A 26,444-nucleotide genomic window follows, 5' to 3' on the forward strand; every position below is an offset into this window, starting at 1 on the left:
AGGGCAGGCCAGAGTGTGTTCCACTTGAGGAGGCTGACATTTTCCTCTCTTCAAACACGGTTGGTTTTTCAGGTTCAGTTCACAGAGCTGCACCCTAAGCTGAGAGGTACTGGGGCTGTGGCAATTCAGCATGCAAAGGGAATGCTCAGAGACAAATCTCTTCTACACAGAGCACCAGTTCATTTTGTAGAAGAAGAAGTCATCCTGGCTGTATGAAATAGATGTCTGAATATGATACCAATGTGTAGGACAAGCTGCTGAAAGTGTTGCAGTTTGAAGAAACCCTTCACCTCAACCCCACATTGGCCTTGCTTTGCTTTTGATACAGGTTCCTTTCTTAACCTCTTGCTTCTTACCAGCAGAACACAGGAGTGGTCAATGTGGTGCCCACCAGCTGTTTGGAGTCCAACTCCCATCAACCCCAGTCATCAGGGCCAACAGTCAGGGATGATGGAAGTTGGAGTCCAAAGCATCTGGAATGCACCATCTTGGCTACCCACACCACTTCCGGACTCTGGGCCTTATATCAGGCTCCACCCACCCCCTGTTGTTTCCTGAGCTCCTTTCTCATTGGTTCCTTCATTTGTCAATCCCCTTCAGCCCTCTTCCTTCTCTGCCTGCACTTGGCTCAGGTCCCTGCTTCTCAGGCCTCTGCTTATTCTGTCTTCCACCCTTTAGCTCTTCCTGCCAATGAGTTTCCTGTCCCTTAGCTCTTATTCCTCGGCCTTCTCAGCATCCTTGCCTGTCTTCCCAACTCTACTTCTGCCCCCTACGTTCTGTCAAGAGCACTTCTTCCTGCTCCCAGGGTTGCTTTTTCTACTCTCCCATCCAAAATGGCCTCTCACTTCCCTCGCTCATACGGCACTGTCAACATTCCATTGCAGATACCTCTGAGCAAGACACATTTCCCAACACCCCTGCAGCTTAAATTCTGCCCACATACAGGGGCTTGGTGGGGGAGGGTCAGCTTTTCTTCCATTGCAGACACATCCACGGTGTGAACATGCTTCAAATGGCAACAAATTGCCATTCCAAAAGCAATGGTTCTTCATGCCCTGCACTCCTTCTGTCAGGGGGACAGAACGCCCACCAGAAGACCCAGTAGGGAAGCGATGAATCAGTAGACCATGACTGGCTGTAAATCTTTCAGCAGAGCCCATCTTTTCCTTTTAAACACATGAGCGAGGAGGGTGGACAGCAGGAAAGGAAGGACATCTGTTGCCAAACGCCTGTCATTGTGACAGGTGGTATGCATGTGCAGAAGGACAGCTTGTCTAATGCAAGGGCACCTGGCGGGTGCCGCACATCCCATGGGCTTTTCATGTAGGGACAGAGTGCACCCCCTGCTGGATCCTTGGCAGTGATGGCTGGGCTACCAAGAGTCAGGTCTAGTTGGTGGGTTTTAAACTACACCTCCCCCCTCCGCACGCTCCCCATCACTGTGATTTTGTCCCCAAATGCAGTATTTGACAGCCATGCTGCAAGATGAGAAATTTATGTGCATCACTTCTGCACAAACTAATCTTGCCTCCTGTTTGTTTGTTGAAATATATAATTTATATTGTCAGATCACCTTGTCATGCAATAAAATGGCATCCCAACTGGTGGAGAATCAGTTTGGGGAGTTGGGTCAATTTCTGGCTCTGTGCAGTCATTCCCAATAGAGAGGGTCTCTGAGGTCCCTTGGATTCAACAGTGGGTGAAAGGCTCCATGGCTCAGTGTCAGAAGCACCCAGCTCATCTCCAAGGAACGTTGGGATTTAGCAAGCTGCCTGATACCAGGTGATGCTATTTGCCCCAATGGGGAAACATTTTAGCTCAAGAGCCAAATGCTCTCAAGGGCAGGAGTGTGGAACCTGTAGTTCTCCAGATGTTGCTGAACTCCAGCTCCCATCTTCCCCAGCCAGCGTGGCCAACTACCAGGGCCAGGGATTGCCTGCAATGTAGTCCAGCAACAGCTCCTCTCCCTCCCCTGTGTAGGGCAAGCAGGCAAGATGTGGATGGGGAAACACATTTGAGTATTTCTGGGAACTAGTCTAGTGTGCAAATGCAACATTTGCAGCCATTCCTGTGCCTCCTTTTGCCTCTGGCTTCACATGCTGCTCACAGGTGACTCCCAGAAGGTTGCCCAGAAGGTAATGTGGCCCTTAGACTCAAAGCGGTTCCCTAACCCTGCAGTACAGCTTACTACTAGGTAGACTCTGCAGGGGTTGTAACAATGCAAAAAATATGGAAGAAGAATAACAGTGTCTTCTATTGGGGTTAATGGTTCTCTTTCTGTGTGGCCACAGAAGGATGATGCAAAATGGGTAAATTCCAAGGAGTGGAGTTACAGGCTCAGCACTGATAGTGCCAACATGTGAGGTTGCCAACTGACCAAGACAAAAAAGCAAGCTGGCTTGCTCCACTGCCTTCAGTGGAAGCTTGCTCTGCAGGTGATGATGCCTTCCATGATGTGGAGACAAGCATTATCAGCCATGGATGAAGCTGGGGCAGATGAAATTGTTGCCAATTCCCCACTCCTCTCTTCTTGCACCACTGCCCTTGGCCTTTGTGAGATTTGCCCTTTTCCTCTCTTCTGCCCCACCCTGTGAAATCAAGAGGGGAATTTTCAGGAAGGGGGCTTGAAATCGTTCTTGCCAATTAAGAGTTCCAAAGCAGTAGCCATGTGCATTTTCACTAGCTTCTGAGTTCCCTTGGCTTGAGTCGGCACACATTCATCATGCTGATACTGGAGCACTTCTACCCACCTCCCATTCCAGGTGTTTTCGCTCTGCTGCTTGTGTTTTGCCAACGGAGGCACAGATGCTCCTGAGGGAGCCTGGTAGCATGAAATGTGCCATTTGCATGTCAGAAAATCCCATCTGGCTCAGGACAATGCAGGAGCCCAACCTTCCAGCTGCTTACCAGCTGCTTCCAAGGCTGCTTTGTGTCTGATTAAGCTTCTGCATATTGGCACACAAATGCCAGGGTGTGTGATGGAACGATCTCCATCCTCCAGCAGCCAACAATGCCCCAGATAATCCCTGTTTGTATAGGACTTAGAAAGAAGCAAAGAGCGAGGAATCAGTCATAGCACTTCTTCATCCCAGCATTTGCAGGTGGCCTCAGAAATGGGCAGAGATAGCACCTTGGGGTGAAGCCATGAACTTTAGATGTAGGGTGTGTGGGTGTGACCATAACGGCACACAGTTGGACCCTATTTGCTTTTATACAGCAAACTTCACAAATGTAGCTGTGTCTGCTCCTTGACGGGAGGTTAACCCTTCCTAGAGTAACTGCACCCATTCACATCCATCCCTTATTAACCGTGTTTCTCCCTCCTGTGTCTCATCTCTGTTTTGATGGAGGGCAGGGGCTTGTCTCCTGCTTATGCTCTTTGTGAAGTACAGGTTACTCCTGTACTTTATATACCACTGTATCCTGTCTGCTTCACACCATGTCCTTTTACCTGTCTTTGTGCTGCTGTCAGCCATCATTGAGGAATCAGTTTCGTAAGCATGAGCTTTATCCACATGTGCAAGGGTTTTCTGTTTCCTACCTATCGCAAGGAATTGAGAAGCTGCAACTCACCATTCCAGATTCTCAAAGCAACCAGACCTGAGGTTTGACATGATCCATCCAAACTAAGAGCACCTTTTTTGTAATATCAGTGAGGGGTGGAATCTCTTATCTCTTCTGTTTGCCCTGATCCATGGCATGTTTACCTGGAAGTAGGGTCCCTCCGCATTCAATGGGACTTATCCCAGGTAAATTCGGTGTGCAGAATCCCAGCCTTAATGGTTCTTCCACTAGGAAGCATTAAGATACATTGGATGGCACTGGAGGACACAGGGCATATCTAAGGGCTTATCCACACTTACCTTTTCTCATGGCGCTACCAGGGAAGGAATGTCCAGCAAGAGGAATTAACACTGTATTGTCAAAGGAGCACTTACAGGAAGTGTTAGGAAAAGACAAGTCTATCATCCCTACATCACTCAGCTACTCCTAGGTGCACACCTGATGAGGCAGTTGCCACAGCAGAGAGGGCCCACCCCCGAGCTTAGCTTATGTATCTCCTGCACCTGAGCTGCACCAAAGTAGGCAGAGGCTACACCTGCCCATTCAATCCTCTTCTGGTCCTGGGAGATGGTGGAGCAGGAGAGCCCTTGGCTCTACACCAGCTTGACCGCTTTCTTCCAGGCTTCATTTCACCCAGGCACACACCCAAGTGCATTTACGCATGCGCATGCGCACACATCTCCAGAAAACTACCTGTCTGAAACCCTGGAGGGCCACTGCCAGTCACTGTAGACCCTGCTTTGATAGATGGAACAAGAGGTCTGATTCAGCATAAGGCAGCTTCTTATGTTCCAATGTATACCTCTGCCTTTTGCATGGCTGGAGCGTAGCCTGTGGTATAAAGTCACACCTGCTACCCCACCCACTTTTGCCTCTGACCCCCTCCAGAAGTTGCCAAGGAGGACATGTGCAGAAAAAACGTTTCCCACTCTTGACACAAGGAGTGGACTGTTCTGGGGCAAATGGCACAGATGACAGCTGTTCTCCAGAGATGCATCTTTAGCAGCACTCCCTCACGAGAGGAGCTGGAGCACTGAAGCCACCTTGTCACGGCTCAGCTGACACATTATCCACAATGACTCATTCACTTTTCAAGGAGAGAAATAAGGTCACAGTCTCTGTGTTGCAACCTGTCTGTGGGGCTGTGATTTACAGGGTCCTTGGCCAGGAAACATTGGCACGTGTTGGGACGCTTGTGACAACACGCTGTTCCTTGCGAAGGCCAGGAATGCCCTGGAGAGCAGAATGGGGGCCATGGCAGTCAGTAAAGTTGGCTTTTCTTTCTTGCCCTCCCTTTCCTTCCATCCATGGGTTGAAGTCAGTGGACAGCCTGGATTTTATCAGCCTCTTTGATATGCCTTAAGCCAGAGTCCGGGGTGGGGGGTGGGGCGTTAGCCAGTTTTGTTGCCCCGGGTGAAGCCTCCAGAGGGGCACCATTGAGGCTCCTGGCGTGTGTGTAGGCAAATGCGCGTGGGGGTACCAAACAGGGTCTTTGACCCTGGTGAAAATGACTAGTTTTGCCCCTGCTTCAGCCCTTGTAAGGCAACATGGGCTCTCCTTTTGCAAACGCTTGCTCAGTCTTCTTGTTGTCTTCGTCAGAGCTAGGGAAAGCTGAGGCATTGTTCAAGGTGCTGTTGCTGGAGACACAGCTAAAGCCAGCCCTGCAGGACTGGGAAACGTATTTCTTGGCAGGCATTTGGCAACTTTTCAAGGAGTCTCTATCCAGGAGGAGCCACACCTTTTGCTTACCAATGACTGCAGTGTGTGTGCTGGGCAAAGCCATGATGCTCTCTGCTTTGTGGCAGAGCAAGGAACAAAGAGGGAGTGAGGCAATGCATTGGTTCAGAGCAGGGGTTAGGAACCTCAGGCCCAGAGGCTCTATGTGGCCCTCCAAGTTTTTCAGAACCTTCCCCACACCACATCCCCTCCTCAGCCCCATCCCCAAGCTGTACCCCTTGAGAGTTGGCCATTAGCAGGGACAGGGAAGCTGAGGTGCAGGGCCAATTGTGGCCCTCCATACCTCTTTCTCTGGCCCTTGGAACCTTCCCAGATACACCTTCCTGGAGTATTTCCACCTGGCTGGACTGTGTCGAAAAATGCCTCTTGCTTGGCTGGATAAGGATGAGAAGTGAGCGCAGGAACTGGTCTACTGACTAAAGGTAAAAATTACATTCATTGCTGTGCTGACTTTTGCCTCGTAAAAACATCCCACTGAGTTCAATGGGACTTACTCCCAGGAACTCGGGATAGGACTGTAGCTTAAATATCATTGTTTCTGAATGTCAGAAATCATTGTGTGTCACAAAGCTTAGAAACTGCTTTTCAGTTAATAGCCTAGAGATGATGGTTGTCCTTGAGACTGAATTGTAAATGTCAGAATTTTCCAACAGTATCAGTGGCCTCCTAAAATGTTAAATACTATTGGTAAAAGTTAACATTCCCCAGATTTCTGACATTTACCGTAACAGGCAAAGATATTTCAATACTGGCCACAGAGGGCTTTGCGGTCTCTGCCCATTTTGAAAAAGTGTGTTTCTCACAAAGCACGTCTCTGGAAATCGGGATGCGAAAGACAGCCCTGATATTTATATGTGGATGTATACTAAGACAGAATGCAACCCCCTCTGAGCTCAGATGGTGGCTGATAAACAAACACACACAATAATTAAAGCCATCAATCGTTCCTGGCATCGGTTGCCTGTGTCTGGATCACAGCGGTTTCCAGTCAGAGCATGACGGGCTGGGGGCTGTGGATCATCCTCAAGCCAAACACTCCAGTTCTGTAGGTGTCTCTTTTGAATATTTAATTTGGCACATGGCAAATGCATGGTTCTTTGGAAACTGGCTGAAACATCCCCAAAACTAAACAGTCCTAAGCCACTCTCTGGCATAGAGTTCATCCACACCTACTTTGCCCTGCAGTTTTCACCCAGGAAAACCCGCTCTTCTGTGCTCAATCAAAAAAAAATGGCAATTGGGTTTTCCTGGGAAACGTGGCGGGGCAAGGGCAAAGCCATTCAGACCTGTGCCTGGAAAGCACAGGACAAGCGGAAAACTCCTCAGCCCCAGGCTTTCCAGGCCCAGGACAAGCAGAAGTGTGGACAAGCCCTCAGTAGTAGGGTTACACGGGTAGGGTTAGGATAGGTAGTGGATGACCCCCTGGATCCCTCAATGCAAGACTCTTGAACGCCCTTCCCTGCCTGCCCATCCTTCATGCTTCTCCCGTGGGCCTTGTCCCTGCCCCAACGATCCCATCAGGTGTGCTCCTGCTCATGGCTTCAGTTGGGAAATGTCTCTTGTCTTATATATATGACAGGGAGAGTGATGTTTGTTGAAAGAGGATGGCTTCCATTGCAACAGAAGAGACCATCGAGGCAGTAACAGAGCCAAGGAGACACTAACTAGTTTTGATGTTTTTTTGACAAGAGGGTCTCCTTTGAGGAGAGGCCCTGTGGGTGGTTTTAAAGGTAAAGGTAAAGGACTTCCGGGTTAGCGCCATCGCCTAATGGCGGATTCCCTCTGAGCTCCGGAGGGAATCAGCTCAGCAGGGATCGGGTCCTGCCACGCCGGCGACGCGGGGACCCTTAAAAACCACGGGCGTGGAAGCCTGTGGACGTGGTGACTCGGTGGGCACCATTTGCGCCCCCCGACTCGTGAAGGAGCCTTTTTAAAGGCTACGGAACAGGGGACGGGGAGCGGTGCGGTGCTGAGAGTCTTCTGCTTCCCCTGCTGAGTGAAGCCGCATGCCATGGACGGAGAGCGCTGACTTCTTCCTTTGAACATTTGGATCAAAAGCAACAACCCGTGAGTAATACGGAAATTGGACTTAAAAGGGGAAATTTTCTTTTTGGATTTGGCACGATCGGGGAAGGCGCAAAGAGGAAGTCCGTCTCCCCGACTTGTAAACAACTTAAAGCAAGGACTAGATAAGTAAGGTCGAGAGAATATCCTTTTCCTTATTGGATAAAAGTTATTAATTTCACGATTGGAAAGTACAAGTAATTTTGCTGGAGGATAAGAGTTGATTTTGAGAGTTGAAGTGCAACCCCCCGGGAACCGGGAGTGATCCGCGAGAGAGCCTGGCAAAGAGATACAAAGATTTTGACAGACTCTGGGGTTGTGCGCCCATCTCACTCAAGAGGCCGGGGGCCAGCGCTGTCCACAGACACTTCCGGGTCACGTGGCCAGCGTGACATTGCTGCTCTGGCGAGCCAGAGCCGCACACGGAAACGCCGTTTACCTTCCCGCTAGAAAGCGGTCCCTATTTATCTACTTGCACCCGGGGGTGCTTTCGAACTGCTAGGTTGGCAGGCGCTGGGACCGAGCAGCGAGAGCACACCCCGCTGCGGGGATTCGAACCGCCGACCTTTCGATCGGCAAGCCCTAGGCGCTGAGGCTTTTACCTACAGCGCCACCCACGTCCCCTGTGGGTGGTTGACCAGGCCTCATAAAGTGGACTGTCCATACTGTTGTCACAGCCGCCTCTCCAGTCACACATCTCTCTTGCCTCCGGTTGGGAAACAGGAGAGTGAGACGGTGCTCCTCATTGTAGCTGTATTTGGCTCCAACAAAAAGCATTACAGAGTCAACAAAAGTCTGAGAACCCACCAAACATTTTCTCATCTGTCTTGCAGAGTGGCTCTGTGCATGTGGAGAAGGCCTTTCCTGAGGCTACATACACAATACACATTTAAAGCACATACCTTCCAAAGAATCCTGGGAACTATAGTTCACCCACACAGAGCAGCAATTCTAAGCCCTACAGTTCTTGGGATTTGGGGTGTAGGAGGGAAAATGTGTTTAAATGTATGGTATGCATGCTGCCTTGTCGACAAAGATCCGTTTAGTTAAAGCTATGGTTTCCCCAGTAGTGATGCATGGAAGTGAGAGCTGGACCATAAAGAAGGCCGATCACCAAAGAATTGATGCTTTTGAATTATGTTTCTGGAAGAGACTCTTGAGAGTCCCATGGACTGCAAGAAGATCAAACCTATCCATTCTTAAGGAAATCAGCCCTGAGTGCTCACTGGAAGGACAGATCCTGAAGCGGAGGATCCAATACTTTGGCCACCTCATGAGAAGAGAAGACTCCCTGGAAAAGACCCTGATGTTGGGAAAGATGGAGGGCACAAGGAGAAGGGGACGACAGAGGACGAGATGGTGGGACAGTGTTACAGAAGCGACCAACATGAATTTGATGAAACTCCAGGAGGCCTGGCATGCTCTGGTCCATAGGGTCACAAAGAGTTGGACACGACTAATCGACTAAACAACCTGCATGCTGCCTGAGTAATGACTGTCCATATCCCTGTAATTGAGGAAAGAAATCACTTAAGAGTTCAGAGGTCATGGTTCTCATGCAAGCTGAATCCAAAGCACCCAATCTTTGAAAGAAACGGCTCATTTGCACAGGCCCTGGGGTTGCCAGTTTGCCATTTGTTTAATTTGTACCAGCCTAACCTAGTTTTTCAACACCTGAGGCAGCTGTCAGTTTAGTCCATTAAAAAGCCTGTCTTGTAAAATAATCTAGTAGCTCTGTCACATCCTAGCCTAATATGTACCAAGGGCCATGAGCTAATACAGACCACATTCACACCATGCATTCAAGGCACTTTAAGCTTCCTCCAAAGAATCCTGGGAACTGTAGTTTGTTAACTTTCAGCACCCTCATCAGGTGACCCACCTGCCCAAGCTATGGTTCCCAACACCCTTAACGAACTATGGTTCTCAGGAAGCCTTAAGGGAAGCCATGGCAGTTAAAGTGACCCCAGAGTGCTTTACCCCTACAGGGCGCTAGCAGGAGTGACTGCACCCCTGCCTAGAGGCTCATTGCCTGGATTCAGCCCCATTCCCAGAAAACCACCAGCACTCCCCTCTCGGCAAGCAGGTGCAATGTGCTATTCTCACTGTGTTCCATTCCTTTATTTTCTGGCCAGGGGGCAGGATTCTTAACAAAACCAGGCAGCATCAAAGCAAAGTGAAAAGCAACATGGAAGTCCAAGCGCAGGCAGAGACTTCACTGTAAATTTCCTTTCTAAAACATTTCTAATATAAAGATATCTTGGTGTATCTGGCAGCCAGGAAGTGCCGCTTGCCATCTTTCAAAAGAATATAGGAAGCTCTGCTTGAGTGCCTGGAAATGAATACATACAAGAAAAGGCTCTGCGTGTAATGTTCATCATCAGAGGCACTTTGCTTGCGCCCGTCCCGTCCCCCACCCCTCGTCCTGCTACTGTAGCTCACAAATTGTGGCAGGTATATCATCTCATTAATTTGCTCCTAGGAGACGATGCTATTTACTGTGTTGCTGCAAACCTTATTGATGGGGAAGTAGTTTTGCCCCTGGGGAACTACCCTCTTTTTAAAGAGATTGCGGTAGAATCCTGTATCTGCCTGCTCAAAGTGGAAGGTCTGGCCAAAGGGGCTTTCTCCTAGAAAAGAGGGCAAAGGATTGCAGCCTTCAGCCCTTAGTTCTATGTAGTATGCATAGAGGAGCAGTCACCAGGCTGGACATGGATCCTGAGGCTGGTGCACTCCTGTGGACACACACCTCTACATCTGATGATTCCCGATGATCCCCCTCCCCCCGACTCCAGTCAACTCTACACAAAGAAGGGTCTTGCTGACACTTTTGCGTGTGCCAGGTCTGTCTCTGCTTGGCTGCCTGCAGTTTCTCAGGAATGAGTCAGCTCTGGAATAGGCAGGTTTACAACTCAGGTTTTACAGCTTGTCTGGCCCCTCTGGAGCACAACAATATGGTTGCTATGCCTGTGGAAGGAACTAATCTCCTCCTCAGCTACTTGGCATGAGGAGGAAGAGATGCCACCCAGGGCAGACCTGGACTCCTTAAGATGGACCAAAAGAACTGAGAAATATCCTCTTTGCTTCTTCAGTCAAGGGCTCCGGCTCTAGTTCATACTTGTAGTGATATCATGCTCCAACTGCTCTTCTGGGGATTCAGGATTCAGAGGAAGCAGTCTGAACATAAGCACATCTGGAGTTGGACCAACAGTCTGTTTAGGCCTCCTCTTCCCCCAAAGGCCAGGCAGATGCTGGAGGAGGCAGGTTCACAAGAAAGACACAATGGTGATGTTCACACCTAACTCAGCATCTGGTCGTCAGACACATGTGACATTCGAACACTGAGGATGTAGAATCATAGAACTGTAGAGTTGGAAGGGACCACGAGGGTCATCTAGTCCAACCCCCTGCAATGCAGGAATCCTTTGCCAAACGTGGGGTTCAAACCCACAACTCTGAGAATAAGAGTCTCATTCTCTACCAACTGAGCTAACCCAGCCCTTGTGTTCAGCTGCCAGTAAGTCATACATACTAAGTTTTAAAAATTATATGCTAGTAGTTGTTACAAATAGTTAGCAAAATGAGTTGCATAGTTCATCATGCATTCTGTAAAAAAGTACTTGTTTCTTTGTCTTAAAAAAGCTGTTAACAATATCAGCACCTGTGTGTTCTCAAGGTGAGAGTGAGTCCCATTGCACAAGCAAATCTCATTCTGTGCACACAAGCTCAGTCAAATCCCACCCTTCACTTCCCCCCTTTGTTAGCTCCCCCCTTTTTCTTGTTAAATGTGCAAATAAAACATTAAAAGGGGATTTGTCATAAACTGTTTACATGTAAAGCACAATGAAGCACTGAGAAAACAGAGCAAGTGAGATAAATTGGTTCCATTAAAAGTATTTATTATTTCTTAAAACCAAGTGACTTTAAATGCATTTTCATATCTGAAAATGTCCAAAGCAAAAAATAAAGTCATATATGATAAAGGTATTTCAGGAAAAAAGATACAAAAGGACCATTAGTTTATTTTTGCCCAAAAGAATCAGGCTGGACTTGATGAGGAATGGCCCTTCCAACTCAAAGGCTCAATGATTCTAAGTTATACAACTCTCTCACACCGCTGCCACCTGGTCTAGCGATAAGGAGAGTGCAGCCACTTTTTGCCTCACTCTGCAGGGCTCAGCATGGCACCTGAGTAAGCCCTGCTACTCACAAAAACGCAGGCCTTACCTATCAGCCATACTTCCCCTGGTGGGGTTGCTTATTTGGCTCCATCTCACCTCATTGCCACTGAATGGTCCCCATGAAAAGCAAGTGCGCAGCAGAAGAAGAGTCTTTTCCAGCTTTCACAAAGTTGCAATTCCCAGGATTTTTCATAAGGAAGGCATGGCCGGAAAGCCAGCTTAAATTTCTGGCATGTGTATGTCTCAAGACATTTTTGAGGAGTTGTTGTTATTGTTTATTGACATAGAGCTACTGAAGTTTGTGACACTTTGCAGAATGTAAGCTTTAATTTATGTTTTAAAGTTGCTTTTCTGCTGCTAAGGAGCTTACAATCTAAATTTTGACAGGAGGAAGACAGAAGCAAGAGGAAGATAGGAAGAATGTGAGCAGATATCTTTACTTAGGCTTCGTTGCAGGGGCAACTACTAAGCCAATAGTGATGGCACGGGCAGTCCTGGGTTAAATGGGATCTCGACACTGGCAAATGAAATGTGGCATATTTTTAATAAAACCATGAAAGCCGCAAATGGCAGAGCCTGTGGCATCTCTGGCGCTAATAAGCAGCCTGACAGGGGCTGGCAACTGTCATGGAAGTGGCATACAAAATTAGCATGTTGCTGCCCACTGCTCAGCTTTGTGAACAAGCAATTATCTAAGCCAAAGCAAGCTCACCAGCAGCTCTTTTGCAGAAACATCTAGAAGTTCAACACTACTGCCATTAGATTGTAACTTAAGGCACGTAAGAGAAGCACCAATTCTAACTATCCTCTGCTACCCTGCTGATCTTTTCTAAGGTGGTTCTGCATTTATGTGGTGGTGGGTAGCTGCAGCTTGTGAAGGGAAAAGGTTGTCAATGTGTAGGAAGCCGGCTCAAGGCTGAGCTCCTGGAGATCTCTCGGTACGCATTGCGCAGCAGCACGTAAGGGAAGCAGGTCTCCAGCATATCAGTGGTCAAGAAGGACGACTCCTCCACAAGCTGAAAAAGAGGCAGGGAAAATGTGTACGTGGTTACCTCGTCCTGCCAGCTCGCTTAAGGGCCACGGCATGATGCATACTGGGTGCAGAAAATATCCAGATTCTGTACTCCCAAATATATTTTGGATGTTGCCTAATGACACCAATGATACCACCCCACCCCACCCCAGAGAGGAGAAGGCAGTTTAAAGGAGGGCTTGTGATATGCACACTCTTCCTGCTTTCATGTCTGCTGAACAGGTTTTGGCAGTTTTTAAAAACATGGTATCAAAACCTGTTTCACCTCAGAGTTGACACAGCAGGGCAAAAAAGGTAGCAAAAGGGAAATGAAACCTGTGTCAAACCACTTTCAACAGTCCTAAAAACTATGGTAAACTCTGCAGTCTTGATGTGTTATGATATCTGTTTCTATGACAATTCCACAGGTCCAATGGGGCTGGCCGGCTGACATACTGCAGCTTGACACCAAGGAGACAGGTTTCTGAGAGAGGCAAAGTGGGTGGGGAGAGACATCACGTCCCATGATGTGCCACACGTTTCTTCTGACGCACTTTCTTCTCTCCTTGTACAGATTACAATACTGGTTTATCAGAGGGAAAAGTGGTAAGAGTGTATATACACCACAAGCAGAAAGTCCTCTTTCAAACCTGCCTTCAACTCTGGAGAGAGGGGAAACCACCATAATATGATCTGCCTTTAGCCCAGGATGCTCAGGTTCTGAATTCCAAATAAATAACACAATGCTTACATTCCCACCTCTCACTGATATTACAAAAAAAGGTGCTCTTAGTTTGGACAGAATGTCAAACCTCAGGTCTGGAGAACAGAAAATCAGGGCACGTAGAGAGCCCTTTGCATGTGGGAATAAAGCAATGAAGGTATCAGATAACTAGAAGTGCTCATACAGGTCAGATCATCTAACTCCACACCTCAAGGCATCCTGATCGAGGCCTGTCTGGCCTTTTTGTGAAAAGCTCCAGGGAAAACAGATGCCAAAACCTTCCATGGCAGGCAGATATGTATTGCAATAGCTATCCACCTGCCATGGGAGGTTGGGGGATCTGTTTTCCCTGGAGCTTTTCACAAAAAGGCCAAGCAGGTCTGTGCTCTGTGGAATCACTTCCCCCACTTTGAACAGGTCAGAAGCTGGGACACCACTGACCTGCATTTCCAACACATCCCAGCTGTCAGCCAAGAGCCACATCCCCCCCCCCCCATCCTGCTAGCAAGCCAAAAGGCAGCAAGGTTCTGCCTAAGCCAGTGTCAGAGGAGCAGCCATCCCAGCCCTCCAATTGGGACAGAGAGTGAACGCCATGCTGGCCAGCTCGTTCTCAAGCTCCAGATTGAAACATTTGCATTTAAATTGCTTTGCCGCAAAAGCAGTTCGCCTGGCGAATATCAATCCCTCCGGGGAATCCAGGCACTCCCTAGCTGAGACGTCTCCTACCATCAGTAGAAGAATCAATAACCATCTCCTGCTGCCACGGGAGCTCCTAATGGAGATGCATCACCTGCGCTGCTTCAGGTACCAGAGTGTGGCCTCTTGCTTCTACAGATTGGATCTCTTCACCTGGCCTGAAACCACTAGGCTCTCTCCTCCCTGGAGGCTCCCCTTCAAAGGACTACATCTGTGCTGCCAGTTTGCAACAAAAAGCCAACACCACTGGCCTTCGCAAAATGAACGTGCCCACCTGTTCTCCGCAAAATCTTGAGGGTCCTACATCTATCAGCCACTTTCAAAACTGCACCCCACCCATGCCACATGGCTTGGCTCCCTTGTTTGAGCCATGGCAGTTGGCAAATTAGCAAGGCATATATTGGATCTGCTCCTTCACCTCCACCATGGTCCTCATCCAGCTGCAGCCTCAGCTTGCCCCCTTGCCTCGCTTGGAGGAGTCTGGCTTCCAGTGTCCAAGAGAGTATTACCAGGCATACAGTGCCTCACCTAGACCTGAGCATGCCAGATAGGTTACCTACAGCATAGTCCTTCTCTGCAGTCTCCGCTATATAACCAGAGCCTTCACCTTTCCATTGCCCCTCCTGAGCAGCAGACTTGTTTATCTATTTCTTAAAAATGTCGTTTGGAGCGTTGTGCAAAAGAGAAGGAAATATAGAAGAAAAAGGAACAGAAAGTTTGCACCAAGGAGGCTATAATGTTCCAACTAGATGGTTAGAACAGGATGTGTTGTGAGCATTATGGAGGAAAGGCTGGCTCAGAAGACACTTTGCACATGCACATAAGCAAGAGAGGTGGAAATCATGGGGCTCCATAATGAAAGAAAAATATTTCAAACACTGAGGCTAAATCCAGAGTAGGTATCATGATTTCTGCTTGTGCGTGTTAAGATCTTGGGTGTGTGTCATCCTCATTTATGTGTCATTTAAGACGTTTTAAAACCCTACTTATAACGCAGTTTAATTTTGTCCTTTTATCAAAACAGCTCTGTTTCTAGCCAGCCTTGGAAGCATGGCAAGCCCTGATCTGCTGCCTCTTTGCAAAGCAGCTGCTCCTCACAGGCAGCCTAGAAGACAGTCTGACTTTCCTGCTTCTGGGGCCCCATTTATGCATCCAGACGACTTCCTGCAGACTGACAAAATAAGCTTCAATCAAGAAAATACTTATCTTCCACCCCTCAAAGCAGCAAAGCACGGCGATGAGAGAGGTGCAAGGTGAAAAGAGAGCTCAGCCTAGGCATCCCTTGGCTGTCGCTTTGCCACTGAAGAGCCAGCCAGCCTGAGGGGGGCAGAAAAAGCAGGGGAGCCAGGAGCAAGGGTGAGATGGAGAAGCCGCTGTTTCTGCCAGGACATTATTATTTTCTTTTTAAAGCAGGGTGGCAGTTGTTTTTTAAGGCGAAGGGTGTGAGGGGAAAGGGGACACACAGACACACACCTCAGGGGAAAGCAGGAAAATAAAGGGCACGGAAGGAGAGGGCAAGTGGGGGGCGAGGGTGGGGGGTATGGACAGGAAACCCACCCAGAAGCGGATCCTGGAGCCTGAGCTGCAGCTACTGTAAATCAAACCCCTTCCAATATTGAAACATCAGTCCCACATTGGCCAACATCTTAAGACACAAGTGAGCAGCAGATCCGGGGGGGGGAGGGGGGGAGTTGAGCAGCAAGATGGAAGGATGCGAGGGCAGGCAGCAAACCTGGACAGGAGAGGCGGTGGCAGCTGAAGGCTCAATAGCCAACCTGACAGCTGGCAAAGAGACAAACACACACACACACACACACACAAATATATATACATAAAGAGAGAGAGAGAGAGAGAGAGAGAGAGAGAGAGAGAGAGTTTCTTCCTAGAAAAAGGTGCTGTACTGTGTACTGTTGTATACCACCAGAAAAAAAGCACAGGCACCAATGTCCCCAGAGTGGCTGGGGAAGCCCAGCCAGATGGGCAGGGTATAAATAATAAATTGTTGTTGTTGTTGTTGTTGTTGTTGTTGTTGTTGTTGTTGTTGTTGTTGTTACATGAAGCATTTAAAAATAAAGCTATTATTCTTTTTTGCAACATTCAGTGATAATTAATCCCATTTTAAAGGTAGAGAAGGAGAGGACTGAGGTGTTGTCAGGGCAGGACTATGAAGCAGAATGAGCAAGAACACACACACACCAAAAAAGATTTGCATGTTGATTCCTATATGGAAAGATGCAAGGATTTGAAGCTGCTGCAGGTCCTTCAATCCAGGACCCAAGGATTGCCAGGTGGGCATTCAGGTGGTTTGCTCCTACCCACCTCCAGCCAAAGGAGGGAACTCTGGGGCCATTTCTAAAGAGCTTTAAGTGTTGTGCAGAAATTAAAAACCAAGGCTGTTAGTACCCATTGGCTCACAATGTAAGGGACACAATTCAGAAGGGAAAAGGAAGGAGGGAGAGGGAAAATAGGACAGAGTGGGCTAGCTGATGCTCCCTGATCCTTATAATAGTTTCTAGATCATCATCGGGCTTTGTTTGCTTGTCCAACAAGTCTGTGCTCTTTGAAGCTTCTGTTGCTGGACACACACCTGCCTTACTTTGAACTCTAATGGAGCTGGAACTGAAAAATTATATATGAGTATTCTCATAGGAGGCCCTCTTTTTTCTCATGAGTGCAATTCAGAGGCAGGGGCGGAGCTACCTGCCCCAGCACCCGGAGCAGTATCGGGGCAGGGCTAGTCGTCTGTGCGGTGAGCTTCCCTAGCAGCCTGCTGCATGCATGGGGAGGGGCACCGCTAGCCACCCGCGGCAGCATCGTCCCTAGCGGCTCGCCCCCTGCACAGCAAGTGGGGGGGTAGTGTGGCGATGTCTCCCGCCCTCACAGCTGACACCCAGTGCGCCCTGCACCCCCCGCACCTGCCTTCCTCCGCCAGTGTCCAGAGGAAGCCCCCATCCTGTTCAAACTCCTTCCCCTATAGGATACTGACCAAGTGCATGAGGAGTGAGATGGATTCCTTGTTCTTGGTTTTCAGCCGGTCAGCTTCTTGTCCCAGCTGTAAGAGGCTAACAGAGGCCAGCTAGGAAGACAGGAAAAAGACAACAAAAGCCAAGTCAAACCGCCTGTGGTCAACAGCAGCTAGAGGTGGAAAATCTTTCCAGTTTTCATCTGCAGTGGAATCACTTTAAAGAATTTTTTTTTACTGTTTTATCACTGATGTTTGCTGCCCTGGGCTCCTTTGGGAAGAAGAGTGGGATATAATACATATAATAAATAAATAATACATAATAAATTTAACGGGTACAATTAATCAGAGTTTTACTTGTAGGTTGAAAAAGCATACTGGTTAAATTGGAGAAGTCTCCAGGCTTTGTGCCCTTCTAACAACCCTTTCTTAAACAAAGGAAGAAATGTTTGTGTTCTCTAACATAAGCTAGCAGAGTTGCAGGCAACCACTTTTTTAAAAAAAAAATCTTTTAATGGAAAGCAGTGGGGGAGGCTGCATTCAAAAAAGAGGAAGACCAAAAGTATTGAGATTAGATGCTTAACCCCTAGAGCCATTTTTTTCCTGCTCAAAATTGCCTTCCTCAATCTGTTTTTCTCCCCACTAGGAAAAAAATTAATTCCACGTGTGGTAAAGCAACTTGAGAAACAGCATGGGCACAGCCAGGATTTTTGTTAGAGAGCAGGACTTTTCGGGGGGGGGGGGGGGAGCAGAACTCACGTAACTGGTCAATTAGTTAAGTATTTCTATTGTTTTACTTGATGGGGGGCAGCTGCTAGTAGCATGCTTGGCTTTGCAAAGGCCCCTCCTCTACAGCCAGCATGAAAACACAGGCTGCTAGCCTTCTAGGCAAGTAAAAAAAGTGGGTGCTTACTCCTAGCCAAGGGGTTGGTGGGTGAGGAATGGATCACTCCGTTCTGCCTCTGACAGCACATTGTGCTTTCCCTGCTTGTGGTGGTGGAAGAGACTTTTCTTCCTCCACAGCTAAGATGGAAACCAAACAGTCTGGCAGAGCTGAAATGGAGTGGACCTGTCTTCTGCCAGCCCTCTCTCTTGCCTGCATGCAGTTCTGGGTCACCTATGACTACCAGATGAGCTGATTTAAAAAACAGATTTAAAACAAACAGCAGTCAAATGAAGCAACCAAAGAGGGTCAAGGTGCATATGCCTCACCATCCCACCAGATGTGATTAAAATAATGAAAATGGCTTTTCTTTCTTTAAAACAAAGAACCCTTTAAAAAAAAACCAGTGTATTACATGCCAAACAGAAACTGTCGTTTTTCTTCAGAATCTTCATAAAAGCACCTTTCTTTTGTGCAATATGTAAATTTAATCAGCTCAAGTTAAAAGCTAGGGTATCTTTAATTGGTTCACAATCTCAGCAGGAGCACATCTAATTCTATATGCCAGAGCTGGTTGCAAAAAGAACATCTCTTCCAAGTATTTTTTGCCATTCCTGTTCTGATAGATCTACACAACAGGCAGAAATTCAAACAGCGAAATGCTTCTCCATCCTTTCACCTCCAGGTCATGGGAAAAGCTATCCTTGTTGAATTTCTGCTTGCTGGGGGAGAGGGGTGGTGACATTATCCAGGTGCCAGTCCACTAACTTCCAATGCACCTGACTGCCCACTATGGGATCTCTGCTGAAATGAGCTGAAAGGAAACGTTTCACCTGGTGTGATGGTGCCGGAAACATGAACTGCCATTGCAGCTAATCAACAGATAAATCATACCAACTCCTACAGGCCAGAAATAAGAAAGTGATCATGCTTAGCGGTCCCTCTATCCATCACCCACAGCCAGCGGGATTGACTCTTCTCACACTGCCAGCCATGGGATAATACAGTTGTGTGATACACGAGCAGCCTTAAATGTTAGCAGGAAGAAAGCTATCTGTTGGCATCTGCAAGGCCTTGGGATCCATCCCCAATTGAGCACACAGGCAGTTAAAGTCCATGGAGGAGCCAGCAGTAAATTGCAATCATATTCAATCTGGCGTCTCAGTGCTCCTGGGAGCAATGTATGAGTTGTCTGCCAACTCTGGAAAAATCCTAAGTAGATAATTTGGTCACACCTGTGAATTCGCAGACTGCTTTTTCCCTTTTTCCTTTTGCACCAAGTGGCAGCCCAGATTATGGGCATTCTCTGTTTCTGGCCAAGAGGAGGCAAGAGGCTTGAGACCCTCCTTGCAAGGATAAGAAGGCAACAAGCTTTGTGTCTGGCTGTGGCAATGCCCACGTGGGGTTTCCAGCAGGCCAAAGGGGAAGCGAAGAATGGTCTGTCAAGACCCCAGCAGATGTGACAGGTGAGTGGCAAGGGATTTTCAGACACACACACCACAATCAGACCCATATGTAACATTTGCATGGTGACCACACTGGAAGAATATTGTATAATTAAAATCAACCAGGAGACTTCAGATCTGCCCACCATGTATAAGTCCACATAGTCTCAGTGTTTCTTCAGCAAATGAAAATGAAATTAAAAAGAAACTGCTTCTCAGTAATCAACAACTCCTCACTAGCAAGCAAAATTTCAATTTTCAGTAAGCTGAACAGCAAAAGCAAGGAAATATCTTTGTCTTATTATTAGGGCATTGAAAAAGACAGGTGGGGGGGATCATCTAGTATACCACCTGTACCACAAATGCAGCCTATTTAGCTGAATGGCACATTCCTGAGCATTTGTTCAGAACAGCAGAAGGCATCTGTTGTAAATGCTCCCCTTATCAGGACTCTCAAAAACCAGGCAAGCAACAGTTTTATCATGCAGTCCCAGGGTGAGTGCTTTTCAAAGCCCGATAAAAAAGAGACAGATCTTACAGTATGAAAGAAATCCTTGCATCTGATTTTTAAGTTTAGTTCACATGACACAGAGTTCCAGCCTGCACAGGAGCATGCGCTGGAGATGAAGGTGGCAGCTTTTGTTAACAACAACAAACAGGCAATTATATAACACATTCAGATGTTCAGTGTTCAAAGCATTTCACCTGTATTACCATATTAATCCTTACAACAGCACCGTGAGGTAGTCCAGTATGAATAAAGGTAAAAGTAGAGACCCCTGACCATTAGGTCCAGTCATGACTGACTCTGGGGTTGCAGTGTTCATCTCGCTTTATTGGCCGAGGGAACCGGCGTACAGCTTCCGGGTCATGTGGCCAGCAGGACTAAGCCGCTTCTGGCGAACCAGAGCAGCGCATGGAAACGCCGTTTACTTTCCTGCCGGAGTGGTACCTATTTATCTACTTGCACTTTGACATGCTTTCGAACTGCTAAGTTGGCAGGAGCTGGGACCGAACAACAGGAGCTCACCCCGTCACAGGGATTCGAACTGCCGACCTTCTGATCGGCAAGCCCTAGGCTCAGTGGTTTAACCCACAGCGCCACCCGCGTGCCAGTATTGCCCCCTTAATACTGCAGATGAGAATGCTGAGGCTTGTTTAAGACTGCAATCTCATATCCACTTCCCTGGGAGTGTGTGCCATTGAGCACAATGGGCCTTACTTCTGTGTAGACATGTTACAGGATGGTACTGCAAAGGAGTTTGCAATTAAGCTGAGACTCGAATCAGCAGTTTCTAACATAGTCCATTCTTTTAACTGTTATGCTACACAAGCTTCTCTCCTTGCTTACTACTTTTGTCTTTGTTTATACAGCACGTCTCATATTTACAAGCAGTATTATACTGATCAAGGTTGAAGGGTTTGTCTGTGGATAGATAACCCCAGCTAGGCAGGGCCCCCCAAGCTCTACATGGTGGTGTTCAATGCACGTTATCACCCAGAGAAAATCAAGAGCTTCACTTACCATCAGGAATTCCTTGAGATGAGTCTCAATGTTCTTGTTGTAGATTGTAAAGAGGGCAGCCGATACTTGGATGATGGCTTTGGCTAGGCAGTGGATGTTGTTGATGAAGCCTATGTGCACACACGGGGGAGGGAAGAAACTTACACCAATTCCAAACTTTTTGAGCAGCTAAATGGACCTGGAGACTGGCACTTGTCTATGGAGGTAAGTGCGAGCCTTGACCCCTCTCAGTTAAGCACTGCCTTGAAGGTAGTATTATATAAGAACACACACAACAGAATGGACTGACGCAAACCAGATCCCTTTTCTCCCTGTTACATTCAGGTTTTCACCTCTCCCACTTTCCTGTGTGGCTCCTATTAAATGTTCTTGGTACCTATGCTTTTGAAACATCAGTCTGGGCTGCTATAAACTGTAGTGTGTGGAGCTATCTTTAAAGATGGTCCAGAAACTTAAAGTGGTGCAAAATGCAGCCATGCTGGCTGATTGGAGCTGTGGCCCAAAGATGTCTGAAGTTCACTCGTGGGCTACCCCTGAATTAGGATGAGGGACACACCTACTTCCTGCCCTGCCCTTTTATCTTGCATAGCCTTATCCTGAGTTCTTCTTTGTGATGAAATGCCGGCCTCCATAGAGATACAGACAATGATAGCATTATATCGCAAATCACTAAGCAAAAGGAGGTGCTGAGCAGGAAGCTATCACCGCCTGCAGTCACTGTGACTAATACTTGGCAGGCATCTCTGCCTTGAAGATTTTCCATGAGCGAGTGGATCAATACAGGAGGTTTGGGGAGGGAGCTGTAAGCCTGCACCTTGCTTCTTACCGTCTATCTCGGTGGTGTAGACTGAGGAAGGGTCCGTGGCCAGCAGCGGCAGAGACACAGCTACGAAGACCAGCAGCAAGCAGGCAGCCTTGTAGTCCTCCTCTGTGGAAGAGCTGTCTATCAGGGAGGCAAAAGGAATGACGTATAGGAAGAGATTTCAGTAATAAGCCTGGTTCCTCTCTCCCCCCAGCTCGCCTGCTCAACAGACTTGACCAAAAAAAAAAAAAAAAAAAAACCCCTAGCAGAAAAAAGGGTGGTGGTTTTTTAGAATTATAGCAGCTGTGACAGGCCAATAAATTATCTGATGGATGGAGCTGGTGAGCTGAACAGAACTGACACGGCTTGGCTCCGCTTGAATCGACACGTGTGTCGGTGAGACATGGAAGAAGAAACTAAGAGAAAAAGTTCAGCACTGGCAGTGGTGTGTGGGTGTGGGTGTGTGCAGGGACTGGACTACTGCACCTTAGACAGCCAGGCGCTCCCAGCAGCTTGGACCATTGAGCGTCTGCGTCTGACTTGCTTGGATTCAGAGCCTAAGAAACGCCAGCCCACCCCTCTTCCAGCCAGGGAGGATCAGGACAGCACTCCTCTTTGACAGCAGCCCTCTCGCATGGAGAGAAGCCTGGGGCTGGTGGGGCAGGAGGGGCGGGGGGAGCTATTGTACAACAATTGCCCTGGAAATGTAGCCAGTGACTAAGAGGTAGACTAGATGCAGCCACAGAACTATGGCCTCCCAAGGCAGCAAGAAAAATAGTAAGCAAGATTTTTGAGAGGCTGGCCAGCCTTGTGAAAAACCTCCTTTACCAAGACAGGTTCTACAGAAGGGAGACTCAGGCCAAGGTTAGAAATGTGCCCCCTCCTGGCATCTCTTTTCAGCCCTCCAGACTCTCCCCCAGGCCCCGCCCCTCCCCCCAGTCCTCCTTGAGTATTTTGCCTTCTTGGAATGGCTCCTTGAGCTGTGAAAATGCTTCTCACTTGCCTGGATGGAGAGATGTTCCTATTTGTGGACTCTGCCTTTTCCCTGGCTTCAAAAAGTTACAGGTCATATCCATTACTAATCCCACTTTTGATTGTAGCCCCACTCATAGCATGCCTGCAGCTCTCAAAAGGATTCGGACATGGAAATGTGCCCCCCCCCCCCCAGCTGGTCCTAGAGCATGTTAGGGAATGGCACAGGCTCAGTTTGAGGCCAGCACTGCAGGGAGGCAATTGCTTGGTTGGTTTTGCCCCAGCTAAAAACAAAACTCTGGAACAGACTCCCATGAGAGGTGGGGACTCTCTTTCCTTGAAGGTTTTTAAGCAGGGGTTGAATGGCCATGTGTCAGGGATGCTCTAGTTGAGATTCCTGCATCGCAGGGGGTTGGACTAGATGATCTCAGGGTCCCTTCCAATTCTACAATTCTATGATCCTTAGTGATTGTAGATGCAAAGCTGGGAAGAGAAGAGGAGTGAAAGCAGAAACTACAAGCAACCAAAGACTGGAGTTGAGAGTGAACTAAAGAATGGAAGCCTCAAACCCCCATGATCTCAAGTCCCAGTGTCAGTTAAAACAGGGAGATTAAGCTACTGCTGTTCTTTGCTTTGCCGCCATGCTGGGAAGAAACACAGCTGCATTCTGATGCATGAAAAATGGCACTGATTTAGACAAGAAAGTTATGGGGCAGGGGCTGGAGAAATTTTTTAAGAGGCTCAGGTACCAACAAGAGTCTCAAAAGGGTAGAGAGGGAAGGGCTAGACTGGGGCACATGGGCCACTATTATTGCTGCTGCCAATATAACCCCAGCAAAGCTATGGCTGGCTAGCTGTGCTCTGGTGCTCCTAGGGCTCTTGAGGTGGCAAGCTTGTTTGTTTATTCCTGCATTCATATTCCCACCTTTTCTCCAATGAGCTCAAGGTGTCTTAGATGGCTCTCTCCCTCTCCATTCTATCCTCACAACAACCCGCTTACAAGCTGGGAACAGGTCCAAGGTTACCCAATGAGCTTCATGGCCAAGTGGGTATTTGAACACTGGTCTCCCAAGTCCTTGTCTGAGCTCCACTCTGGGTTTCTATGTCTCTTGTCCATGTTGTGGTGAAGGAAGAAGAGACGGTTGCCCTGAAGGCAATGGAGCACAGGCTATCTCATCAGAGAAGCTCAGGAAAAGGCCACACTTCACCTGCAGAAGGTCTTGAGTTCAATACCTGGCATCTCTAAGTAAGTCTGGCAAAGACTTTGGTCTGAAACCCGGAGGCCCCTGCACAATGGCTGCAGACAGTACTGAGCTAGACAGGCTAATGGTCTGACTCAGTATAAGACGGCTTCCTCTGATTCTGGTCTGCTATTTTAAGAGAAGGACAGATTTCTAGGTTCCAGAAGAGGAGCTTTAGCTGCTACAGTCACTTGGGATTATTCAAGGCCTCAATGCCATTAGGAGGACAATGTCACACACAGATGCCATCTGCCAAAACCAGGGCCGAGACACTTATTTGGCCCAGTGAGCCAGATTCTCCCACCTTCACCTCACAGGCCAATTTTGATAGATGGGCAGGGCCACCCACCTGCCAATTACCCAATAGGCCAACCAGATTCCCCACCCCTGGGTTTTGGCAGATGGTACCAGCATGACGTTATCCTTGTGCAGGCCTTGAGCAATCCCAGGCACTAGGTCACTGGGGAGAGAGCGGCTAAGCAAGATTGAACTTACTGTGCATCAGCTGACACACAATGAGTTCAATCCTGCTTTGCCCAACTGCATCTCTACCTGCTGCATACTAGACATCACATATGATATTAGGTGTTGGGCAGGTTGGCGTGGTTTGGGGAAAATGGCCTGGCAGGCGAAATGCGGAGGGCCACAGTCCACCCTAGGCCTAAACTATCTGGATTTCGGGTCCAATGTGAAGAAAAGGAAGCAGCAGCACAGAGAAGCAAAGCTCTGGAGGAAGACAAATTGCATCAATTGTGTCTGTGGCCTGAAGCTATTAAATACAGGTAGGGGGATAGCATTCAGCCCACTGGTGAGATGCAGGTGTGCAAATGGCTGTGCATGTACTGGAAGATCAAAAGCTTGCCACTGCCAACTGGGAAAGGCACAAAGCAAAATTCAGGAAAGCTGAGATTCTTGGCTGAAGCCTGGGAGTGGGCCTTTTAAAACACAAACAAACCCGTGACAGCATCCAAGCAGTGACAGCCTCCTAGAGACAGAGTTAAATATTTATCAGTGCTGAGATGATGTACCACCTGGCAAGATTCCCTGTGCAGCTCCTTTGAAAGCGGAGCTTTCCTGATACTAGGAATGCTTGCCTTCTGGGATCTCTTGCCTAGTAGATAAAGGGAAGACATTTTACAGCCCTACAGCTCAGTCTTATTGCAACAGTACATGGAAACATGGGCAAGCCTTGGCTCTTACCTTTCTTGAGGCTGGAAAGGGCGGATACTAAGGCTGGGTCAATGTCGCAAGGGACCCCTGCAGCTGTGGCTAGTTCAAAGATGCTCAAGGTCACCTAAAGAGAAGGGTGAAAGGGCAGAACCAGGTGTTGGTAATGCTGCTGCTGGGCCTTGGTCTCTTGGTCTCACTGCAACATATCAGACCTGGTTGGCACATGCACAAAAATAAGGTGGTAGGATTCTGGACTGTAAGACTGCAGGTGGGGAATATAATCTTTTACATTCTCTCCATGTTTTATAAAACAAAACTGTGCACTTAAAAAAGGAGGCAGCACACATAATGGAGAAAGGGTAGTACAGTGGTACCTCGGGTTACAGACACTTCAGGTTACAGACTCCGCTAACCCAGAAATAGTACTTCGGGTTAAGAACTTTGCTTCAGGATGAGAACAGAAATCATGCGGCGGTGGCAGAGGGAGGCCCCATTAGTTAAAGTGGTGTCTCAGGTTAAGACCAGTTTCAGGTTAAGAACGGACCTCCAGAACGAATTAAGTTCTAAACCCGAGGTACCACTGTACTTTCCTGCTATACTAGTTTACTAAGGAGGGCAAACAAAAAATCTTACAGGAGGACTCACGCAAGAGACAAAGCTAGCTAAGACATGGCATTTCACCTAATTTCAAGCTGAAAAAACACTGCACTATTTAACAGAATTTCAGATATGGTAAATACATTACATAAGACATGAGAGCCCCATCAGGACATTTGCTCCATCCTGCTGCCTCAATGGCATATACAGACATGGAGACAAATCCTACTAAGCCCAGAAGTACCCAGCCTAAACAACCAAATCAGGGCTTCTAGAATGGGAACACCAAGTAATATCATGTGTCAGGAATCAGTCCCACTGAGAAGAATCAAACGAACTGTGGAGCAAGGAAACACAATTCCTGGTTTATTAATGGGGGTTGGGGGAGGGAAACCTCTTAGGGACCCACAGTTTTGAGCCTAGCTACTATGCTCCCTTTTCTTTACCCATGTATTTATTTGATTTGGTCCTTCACAATGGCCAGCTGCTTTTCCAACCATAAAGCTGTTCAAGCCAAACACAGATCCACAATAAAACAATAGTACAATATGACCAACACCATAAAGGATCATCTTAAGAAAAGCCGTACCCAATATGAATAGCACTGGCAGCTGAAAAGCTGTCCCGAGAGTTCAAAAGCTAAGTAAGTATCCATTCAAGGGCTGGGAAACTCCCCAGGGTCAGGCACAGGCAAGCCTTCTTAGAGGACTCCTTACAAAGTTGGGGTGTCATCACTGAGAATGCTACACTCTGAGTCGCAGATAGAATAACCTCTTAAAGAGAAGAGACCTAGAGTGTCTGTATTATGGAGTGGTTCATAAGAGAGGAGATGCTCCTTGTGTTATTCTGGGCCGGGGCCATTTGGGACT

At 47.8% G+C, this 26,444-nt stretch overlaps 1 protein-coding gene across 7 annotated transcripts in view; it reads right to left on the bottom strand.

Moving 5' to 3' along the window:
* Window positions 1–11,247: 11,247 nt before the first annotated feature.
* Window positions 11,248–26,444, bottom strand: part of NCKAP1L (NCK associated protein 1 like) — a 103,404-nt gene continuing 88,207 nt past the window's right edge. For 6 of the 7 annotated variants that reach the window (XM_028721221.2, XM_028721225.2, XM_077923745.1 and 3 more), the window contains 5 exons: window positions 25,009–25,102; window positions 21,620–21,736; window positions 20,794–20,903; window positions 16,965–17,054; window positions 11,248–12,562 (listed from right to left, as the gene is read on the bottom strand). In XM_028721221.2, coding sequence (XP_028577054.2) covers window positions 12,437–12,562; window positions 16,965–17,054; window positions 20,794–20,903; window positions 21,620–21,736; window positions 25,009–25,102 — 537 coding nt within the window. In that variant the 3' untranslated portion in view covers window positions 11,248–12,436. Of the gene's footprint in view, window positions 12,563–16,964; window positions 17,055–20,793; window positions 20,904–21,619; window positions 21,737–25,008; window positions 25,103–26,444 lie in introns of those variants that run through there. The other variant, XR_013391732.1, reaches the window with a different exon arrangement.

This window comes from Podarcis muralis, chromosome 2, assembly GCF_964188315.1.
Source record: "Podarcis muralis chromosome 2, rPodMur119.hap1.1, whole genome shotgun sequence".
In the NCBI taxonomy this organism is placed as follows: Eukaryota; Metazoa; Chordata; class Lepidosauria; order Squamata; family Lacertidae; genus Podarcis; species Podarcis muralis.